This window comes from Hippoglossus stenolepis, chromosome 1 (genome assembly GCF_022539355.2).
Source record: "Hippoglossus stenolepis isolate QCI-W04-F060 chromosome 1, HSTE1.2, whole genome shotgun sequence".
NCBI lineage: Eukaryota > Metazoa > Chordata > Actinopteri > Pleuronectiformes > Pleuronectidae > Hippoglossus > Hippoglossus stenolepis.
Window position 1 is genome coordinate 8,678,344 of NC_061483.1, and position 10,248 is coordinate 8,688,591.

At 38.6% G+C, this 10,248-nt stretch overlaps 1 protein-coding gene across 2 annotated transcripts; it reads left to right on the forward strand.

The window, feature by feature from the left end:
- Positions 1–1,690: 1,690 nt before the first annotated feature.
- ildr1a (immunoglobulin-like domain containing receptor 1a) lies at positions 1,691–8,917 on the forward strand. Of its 2 annotated transcripts, XM_035159300.2 has the most exons (10): positions 1,691–1,952; positions 2,803–2,973; positions 3,355–3,504; positions 4,142–4,261; positions 4,845–4,991; positions 5,644–5,757; positions 6,164–6,345; positions 7,140–7,163; positions 7,194–7,811; positions 7,965–8,917. In XM_035159300.2, exons 1-10 carry the CDS (start codon positions 1,895–1,897, stop codon positions 8,001–8,003), a joined length of 1,623 nt encoding a protein of 540 aa, XP_035015191.1. In that variant the 5' UTR covers positions 1,691–1,894; the 3' UTR covers positions 8,004–8,917. The 2 variants fall into 2 exon arrangements, with proteins under 2 accessions (XP_035015191.1, XP_035015174.1); XM_035159283.2 differs by having other exon boundaries at positions 7,140–7,811.
- Positions 8,918–10,248: the final 1,331 nt, after the last annotated feature.

Sequence of the window (10,248 nt, forward strand, 5' to 3'; positions counted from 1 at the left end):
AATATTAGGCCTCACTGACATTGTGTTACAGTGTTTTATTGTGGGTGGTTTCATGATTGTATTAATTAAAAAATCAAATCAAATGCACAACAAAGGTGCAGTTGTGTTTGTGGTTCAAGCCTCAGCAGACAGAACAGGAGTCGAGGAAGAACAAGCAGGAAACAGTGGGTGGATCTCGGCAGAAGTTTCCAGGAAAAACAAAATATTAGGGAGCAGCAGGTGCAGAGTGGTGAAAACACTCTGAGAGTCTGAAGGACTTGAAAAGTACTTCAGCACAAACATGGTCCCATTCACGTGCACATAGTTACAGACGTTTATAAAGGACGTGTTTAAAAGTGACTTGGTTGTTAAGCCTGAGAACTCAACAGTTAAATTTAAACAGAAATCACATGACACGTGAGGCTCCTGCTCAGATATAAACAGGTTTAGACTGACATCTAGTGGATTAAGCTCAAACCTACTCTACTGGACAAAAGAAAACTTAGTTCTTCCACTGTGTTTAATATTTAGAAAGGAAAACAATCGAAATTATATTTTTCTTTAACTGATGATTTTTGTCAGATGATTTATATGTAATATTCAATGTCATCTGACACAAAACCTTTTTCCCAAAGAATCACATGGCAACTAAATATCACTTTAATTTTGCAACAATAACAATAATGATAATAATAGAATATTTTCACATCTAAATGTATTTTAACGTGATATTTAAAAGCTGAGCTGTTGAATGTGAATTTCTAAACCTTTTTGTTTCGAGTCAAACACAAAACACATTTCATTATTTTAAAGTTGTTTGAAATGATAAACACACCCATCAGTTGTCAATTGTAATGAGCTTTCTTTGAAAATAAAAATGAAGTCGTGAACTATACTCAATACAGAAACCCTTTGGAGTCCAGCTTCATTTTTGCAGACTTTCCATTTTTAACGTCTTTACCCTTAAAGCATGTTTTTATTTTATGAAAAGTCAAACTGTTAAATCTTTGTCACAGTCAAAGTTATAGTTTTGTAGAAATTGAACTATCAAAACAATATTTTACATGATGTCAGTATTGTCTTTGCAACCAATGAGTTGCTTTTACCTATAAGTAGATTTTCTTTCATAAAACAATTAAACATATCAAAAGGAAAATGATCTCAATGAACCCCAGACACATTTACTTTATTTCTTTTATACATTCATACAGTAAAAATCTAAATAAAGACAAATGAAAACATGCAAATATAAATAAAAGAGAAATAAATAAAGGAAAGATAAAACATGTTACGGGTTCTAGTAAAACACAGATTATAGATAAAATGTAACTGAAGTGAAAACATCACATTACAAACATACGGTTTTTATTGAAGCTGTGTGATCGTTTGTTGTGTTGTTTTTCAAACGATTGACCGAAGAAACAATGAAATGTAGAAACAAAGAATCAAACATATGAGTACATAAATAAATAACGATTTATTAATAAATAAGAGAAAATAAATCTATAAATAAATAAGAGATTTTGAAAATGTTTTTTTTTCCTTTATTGAATAAACCATAAAATATAGAAACAAAGAATCAAACATATTAGAACATAAATAAATAATATGATGACTAATGTTGAGTTGGGGGGGTTGATTTCTCTGAATTCCACCTGTTGACGTCACCACTCGGGATGATTGCACCTGTTTCGGGGGGCGTGGCCACAGATGACCTGAGTCACAGATAGAAACTGATCAGACGAAGTGAGGAGACGAGACGAAGAAGACTCGTGTTTAGATTCAGGTTCAACTACAGAACCATCACGTCTGTGTGTGTTTTTAAATCTACCTCCGCTTCACCTCAACTCGTCTGTATGTGTGTGTGAGTCGTTTGGCCTCCTCGCTGCTTGTGTTGCTGCAGCTTCCCGTCGTCATGCGGAGTTTACCTGGCGCCGCCATCATCTGCATCCTCCTGCTGTCGCTGCTAGAAGGTACTTTTCATTTCCTCACGTCTTCACCTCGTGGAGCCTGAAGAACAAACCGTTGAATCATGTTCGAGAATTCAGAGATTTTTTACCTCAAAATTCAGATTGAAACGAAACAAACTGCAGGTATCGGTCACATGACAGGTTTTGTTTATCTGACAAAGATACTATCTTGTGTTACACTGGCCTACACTTCACTACACACCCAATGTTACACAATGTAACATTTTTTTAATGTTACATTCACAGTTTCATTCACAATATTTTATAGACAATGTAAGATATATATATATATATATAATGTTACAGTCTCATTGTTAGAATGACTCTGTTATATCCCCAGTATCTGTACAAAAGAGGCAAATAACTTTGTGCAGTGCTGAAGTATTTTATCCATCTTGAGTAGTTGGTTTTTTTTATTTTAAGAACTTTGACAAAAGCAATAAGAGGTTGATATAACCTTAAACTATAATGAGCTCTTATTCAGAAGAGTCCCTGACCCTGTCCTCCACACAGGGACAGTTGTGACTCAACTGGTTTCACTCCAGCTTGTGAATGTATGTATGGTGGTTTCACAGTAAGCCATTTCCTGTGCCTTTGCCTGTGTCACCTGTTTTTCTGGTTCTGCCACTTTGAAAATATCTCCTTGTGTTGAGACACTGTCAAATGCATTGTTTCATTCTGATGACGCGTCACTTCCCTGCTTTTTGGCCAAACGTGCCATAGGCTACTGTTTCTCTAAATTAACTAATTTTGGCACAAGTTGGATTTATTCCCCCCCACACACACTCTCACACACGCACACAAGAGCGCTGCAGGCCGTGTGACCATCTGTTTGTTGTCCCTCCCTCCACAGTGTCTGTTTGTATTCAGGTGATTGTTGCCCAGCAGGAGCGCAGCACAGCTCTGTTCGCCTCAGTGATCCTCCGCTGCGACTACAGCACCTCTGCAAACCTCCAAGATGTCCTGGTCACCTGGAGGTTCAAGTCCTTCTGTAAGGACCCTGTACTGGAGTACTACTCCACAGGTGAGGAATTCTGTCTTTTGACCTCCTGAACTCTGTAAATGCTGTAGTCGCCCTCATCCAGCAGCACATTATCCTCTGTGAATCCTTCCTGCACACGTTGTACATTATGTAAGTAGTGGTTGAGCAGGCAAAGTTTATATGTGACAAATATGTGCATTTAAATTTGTTTACATATATTTGTGTTTTTCCATCTTTTCCATTTTAACTGTCTCTTTTTCTTTAGTTTGGTTCTTATATACTCACACTGGTCTTCTCAGCTCAGTCTTAAGCTGTTTTCAGACATACACTGAACTGTGGACAACCTCAGGACATTCTGCCTCTGGACTGTCGGCTAAGCAGCAAACTTTGTTATTTATTGTGTTTTTTGTCTGTGGTTTGCAGCGTACCAGTCTGCGCTACAGTTGGGACAGGACCCAGCCAATGACTGTCCAGATCGTCAGCGAACAGTGCGCGTTGTGATCCAGAAGAGAGGAGGCAACGAGCCGATCCTGGGATCAGAATACCGCGAACGCAGGATCAGTATTCAAAACAGTGAGTTCATGCAAACACTCTTCAGACGGCATCAAGCTTGTGACGTTTTAAGAACTAATGTTCTTTGAATTCTTTGCTTCAACTATTATTTAGCTTGTACATACTTCCTATTACAGCTGAAATACTTTATAGATCAGCCAATTGAGTAATGATCGAGTGAATAATCCACAGATTTACTGTTATTAATAATAATAATAACTTTTTATAGCGCCTTTCATGGGACCCAAGGATGCTTTACATATTTGAGGGAGAAGGACATATTTAAGGTGGTAGAGACAAAGACAAATTGTATCAGATCAGGTCATATGCCTTTTTAAAAAGATGATTTTGATTGTTGATGAAAATAACTGCTAGTCGCAGCTCTCTGTCATAAAGTTGATCAGTGAAGCAAATTAGAAATGTTTGAGCATGAATTGGTAAAAGCAGCTCATCCTGACCGCGAGTGTGTGGTGCTTGTGAAAGGAAGGAGTGACGACGTCAGTCAGCGACAAACAGGCCACAGGACAAACATGACCAGATTCTGTACAGTCGCAGTTTGTGGATAGAACATGTGACGTAGATCCTCGATCAGTACAATGACAGACAATCTGTGAAGGTACATTGACCCTTGTTTAATTTGAGGTGTGTGTGTGTGTAGAGGCAGACCTGGTGATGAATGAGGTGATGTGGTGGGACAACGGGGTGTACTACTGCAACGTGGATGCCGCTGGAGACACCTCGGGAGACTCGGACAAAGAAATCAAACTCATCGTCTACCGTAAGAAACAAACATGTGCAGAGACATACGCTCACTCACAACTTCACAACGTTTGACTTGGAGATTTAAAAACTGAACTACGTATCTTTCATATCACAATATAAAGTAGTAGGGAGCACATTCCTCCACCAAAGCTAATCTGGCCACGTCAAAGCAGTGTTTTCCATTAATAATCTGAACTGTGGTGACTCATTATATTTAATTAGTCCTGCCACAGTTACATAAGGAAGCAAAACAAACTTTTTACACTTCACATAATAACATAAGGGATTTTTAACTTGTTGTTTTTACTCCATTGCTGCAGTGTATAGCTATGTACCACGTTATTGTACATACAGTTGTTACCATCCACGCAGACAGACCTCATAGTTTCAGCTGCAGTTTTGCACTTGATGCAATTCTCTCTCATACAAGAGCTTGTTTTGTGGTAATCCGTACTTTAGTTTTTGTGTAATTCTGTCCGCTCTCAGACATACAAACAAAAAGAAAACATAACGTCCTTGACGGACATTATAAAACCTATTAAACATACGTTTCTTTGGCCACACCCTGCTGATCATCCTTCCTCCCTCCTCTCTCTCAGACTGGTTGGTTGTGTTATTCATCGTCATCGGAGCGTTGCTTCTGATCCTCCTCTTCTTTATCTGCTGCTGCCAGTGTTGCCCTCAGAGATGCTGCTGCTACGTGCGCTGTCCCTGCTGCCCACAGCAATGCTGCTGTCCTGAAAAAGGTCGGTTTAAGAACGCTCCCGAAACCAAATGGGCTGCAAAAGAGCTTCACATGCACAGGAGAAACAATATAATGCAACAAGGGAGTAAAATATATAAATGATTTGTGATTTTGGCCGCGTCTTGCATTGAAGACGTTCATTTGTTCAACTTTGTCACGATATAATCCTCACAGAGTTGTTGGTGGCTGTAAACATTAGTCATGTCTGTTCAAGCTGGGAAAAGATTGTTATCTAATGTGATATAAATATAAGTGATGGTGGATAAAACCCAAAGTGAAATTGCATTTTTAAAGTTTTTCTGAGGCTAAAAGGAGATTTCAGCAATCTCACGTAACCAAATTAAATGAGTTTGTTCCAAAGTTTTTAGAGTTGTTGGAACAGTTTTAACCCCTTTGTGTTACTGTTCCTCCGCTGGAGAAGAAAGGAAGAGTCACTTAACAAGTTCAATATTAATAAGATTCGAATAAACTTGTGACCAGCGCTCTGTAGCTGAGTCGAGCTTCACTGAACTTTGAATAAACAGGTGAACAGCTCAAATACAGATGCTACTAGCATTACCACAGGCTAAGCAAACGGCCACTGTACTAATAACACTAAGTTTAGGAAACGTCTAAAAGTTTATTGTAAATCTGTTGGTGTCGTCATCTTTCAGCGGTGATGGAGCATCGCATGATGAAGCAGGCTCAGATGTCCTGGATGGGAGGACAGCCGGTATATGGACCAATGAGCCACGCCTCATCCCAGATGAACCCGCTGCTCTACCCAGGTACGCACACATGACCCAGCATGACACTGAACACAGTTTTTTACTAGTGTGTTTCATCTAAATTGTACGAATTATTGTTTTATTCACCCTAGAATGGGCCCTTTATAGTCAAATACTTAATATTTACTTCGGGAGTGGTTTCTCTCTACGGAGGCCGCCATGTTTTTTTACAGTAGCCCAGACTGGACACACTAAACACCTTTTTGAGTTTTTATGACAACTGAAGGCTACCACAGGTTCTCTTTCTTGTTTGGAAGAGGAGGGTGGAGTGAGTGGAATTTAGCTGCAATTTGCAACTTCACCACAAGATGTCACTACATTCTACACACTGGACCTTTAACACCTCCAGACTGCAGATGGGTTTATCTCTGTAAATGTAATCATCTGACTTTGTTTTCTCCTCCAGGTTCTAACTCAGGGAAGATAATGCAAATGCAGCCAATGCCCCTCCCTCCCCCTCAGTCTTCAGCATACAGCATGCCCCCACCCAGTGTCCATGGCAACCACAGCCCTGCCAACACCAATCAGATGCTTAATTACCTGGAGAGCCAGGTGAGGGGGATGGACATGAACAGTCCTCTCTTACAGGTATGTAGCTGCTCGTTAAATCAGTGTCTGTATCTATTTATCAGCCAATAATAAACTGTTTCTGTTTGTATTTCTGTAGAGGAAGTATTTAAGGTGATGTAGTTTAGAAAGATTACTCAGGCAGGTGGTGGCTAAAAGGAGACGTAGTGTAGGGTCAGAGTTTGTTTTACTCAGTCAGAACTAGTTTGTACGACTTGTTTTTAACCATGTTGGAGATCAACGGTGTTTGAGTGGTACCGAACGGCCACCAGCACAACTGAGTTGGTATTTTAAAAAATACTCCAAAAAGTTTAAGCAAAATATTGATGCAGGGTTTCCCATAAGAAATAGTTTCACAGAGGCAGGAAGCTAGTTAGTCAATAGATGACGGTATATGTTTTCCACTTCCTGTATGAAATATTGCAATTTTTTCTGGGCAAAACTTATATAATTTAAAAACGTGGTATTGGATGAGTACATTGATTTGCTGATGCTAGACCCAGCATTTTCAGGAGCATTTCCGTGGCCTGTATCAGAACATCTCTAAACGTATATGAGGTTAGTAAAGGATGGTGTTTGGTTCAGATGAGGTTGCATGCCTCCACTAGACTGTAAACAAATGAACTAATATATCTGGAGAAAACTATATAGTTCTGATTGTATCATTCCCATTGGTACTGTATGGTAAAGTGCAGTGTTTCTTGTGCTATAACTGCAAACAAAATGTGCAAGTGGTGGCTTTCATTTGTGTTTTTTCTTCTCTGTGTGTTTACTTCTCGTTTTTTTTATTTCTTTTGGTTTCCGCTTCCCAACAGTCCCAGCCACCTCCACCCCAACACATGCAACACATGCCACCTCCACCCCAACACATGCAACACATGCCACCTCCACCCCAACACGTGCAATACATGCCACCTCCTCCCCAGCACATTCCCATCAATGTCCCGTTTTCCCCCGGCCCTCCCAGCATGATCTCTGCCCTTGATGATGGCCCACCACAGCGTCACGTCATCACACTTCCACCAATAAGGGAGCAGCACCCAAGCAGAATGCCACCCCCTGCACCCAAGACTCGCCCCCCGAGCTCGAGCGAGAGCAGCCGCAGTGGCTTCGGCCGCCGCGATGAGCGAGGAGCAGCAGGTAGGCGTTACCCCTCACCCACCAGATCTAGAGGCATTCCCCGGAGCTACAGCCAGGACACCCTGGACGCACCGAGTCACAACGGGTCACGAGGAGGCATGGACCATCCCCGCTCCCGTTCCAGGGATGACCTGTTCGACAGCAGGTCCAGGACAAACCACTCCCCACCTGCATCCCGGCAATCAAGACAAGGGTCCTGGAGCTCGGACGATGAGGCCAGCAGCAGGAGAGGAGGAGGAGGAGGAGGAGGGAGAAGAGGAGGTGGAGGCTGGGTTGACAAACCACCCAGCTACTCCGAGTACGAGCCTGGACAGAAACCGGGGACGCGGAGAAATGAACGCTACTCTGTAAGACACTCGCTGCTTTAGTTGATAAGAGTTAATAGGCACACTTACGCACTTACATCAAGACAAACGCACACGTAATCAAACACACACACAAAAGTCTGAGTTACACTGATTTCAAGTAACGTGATTTTAAAGTTAGTGTGTCTCTCTCAGGGCAAGAGTTCTCGCAGTGGTACCAGCATCGTCATCTGAACCCTCCAGCTGTGACGCCCTGTGACCTCTGTTTCAGAGAACATGCACGGCTCTGTAGAACTGGGAGCTTGTCGTCTGGGCAACAATTGTTATGTATTAAAATGAATCATGAACCAACAGATGTCACGCACGAGGGAAACTGGCAGATGTGATACTGAGAAAGTGTGAAGATGTAAAACAAATGATTGGTGTCCACGAGAAACCCTTTTTGGTAGCCTATTGTTGTTTTTGGGATTTTAAAATACCAAGTCTTTCCTGGGGCTACTGAACAGATTTGTGGAATATTATCTCCCACTGCTGGTTAATCAGTGAAATTCAATATTCTGAAGTCTTTTATGTAGCCTTAGAATTAATGTTTCTCCTTTTGAAACTGGTATTAATTGCAGAATGAATTACTCTCAGGACCAGTTAACAACACTTGTTACAATAGAGCTATTTATACACACATCAATATGAATACATTCTTGTGAATGCTGAAGTTAGTTTTTATCATTTTTGTAAATATTTTTTTTCATATCTCCTATTGACTATAGTGCAATTGTTTTACTAATGTTTTGAAGGAAAATGTACAAGTGGCATCTGTTCAGTGGTTTGTACATAAGAAGAATGAAGAAGAAATTTACTGTAAACACGGCATGTAAATAAGTATTTTTCCTGGTAATGTACTGAAGTCAACAATCTTGCAGGCCAAAAATGTTTTATTTTTCTTTTTTTAAAGACATTTTTTGTTTTCAAACTTAACTTCCCACCCACACACACCTCTCCCATGTGTATCAAGGCATGTTTCAGAAGGACACATTTATGTTTTGACCCTTCCACTTTAGTTTTTAATCTTTTGTTTTTACACTGTACAGTCAGTTTGTGTTTATTGATAAAGATAAAAATAAACTTTTTACCTTTTGGGTATAACAAAACTGAATATTGTTCATTATACTGTCAAATCTAATTATGCTGTGCTATAAGTTTTGTTATTTTAACCCAAGGCCTAATGTTAAACAAAAAATGTTTAAACACTGTCCCAGGAGTTAAATAATTCTGTACTTTTGAGCTTAGATTTAAAATTAGGCAGTTATCAACATTTTATCAAACAGGAATATATACAAAACACTTAATTGTAGCACACTGAAAAATATGAAAACAAAGAAAAAGACACAACCACACAATTGCTTCTTTTTTTTCTTGTCTATAAATACTGAATACTGTACAAATAAATGGCACCGTCATCTGTGTAAAACAAAATCTGTACGACATCATGGTCTGTAAATGTATGATAGTTGAAATCAAAGACAAAATGAAGACACTAGTAATTAATGTATTCAATAATATAACTGATAAACATTCATATTTAGAAAGTACTTTAATCAATAATAAAACTATAATTCATGCAATCAAAAAAAAACAATATAGTCAATACCAAAACCTTCTTACTAAATATTGTCAATACTAAAATTGTTACTCTTCATAAAAGTAATGAGTAATGTATTCAACTATACAAATATAAATAAACATTATCTAATTTGCAAAAAGATCGACCCACACAGCTCATTGCCAGAAAGTCGATAAGACACAAAGTCATTATTACCAACTTATAATGAGAGAAGCTACCTTGCATGAAGCAGGTGGTTTGACTACATGTCAGGAGAAGGAGAAGAAGACTGGAAACATTAGATAAGAACCTACTGGAGTAGAATTTGTACCTAAGAGGTATTTAAAACAAGCGGAAGGAGAAAGATTATGTGATGATGACATTCCCACGACAAATCATGAATATTTGATTAAATCAATAAAAACACCAATAGTTTATACAACCTTAACATAATTGACAGAAGTAATCAATGTGACGATTAGCTTGTTGATAAATATTTGATCAAATCAATGATAAAACCACTATTAATATATTTAATAATTTATTTTAAAAAATGTAAATAAAATCAAGATGAAAAAAGAAAATGCAATAATAGTTTATATAATCTTAACATAATTGATGGAAGTTATCAATGTGATGATTAGCTTATTAATTAATATACTTGATGATGGCATTATAAATATTTAAAGATAAAATCACTAATAGGTTATTTAATGGATTTAAAAATATATTAAAATCAAATGAAGCACTTTGAAATGCATTTCTGGTATCAAAGGCGCTATTCAAATCGTTTATTATTGTATTATTATTATTATTGTTGATCTTTATTATTATTTGTATAGATTTGATGTTTGTAATGAATAAAGTAATAAAGTTGGT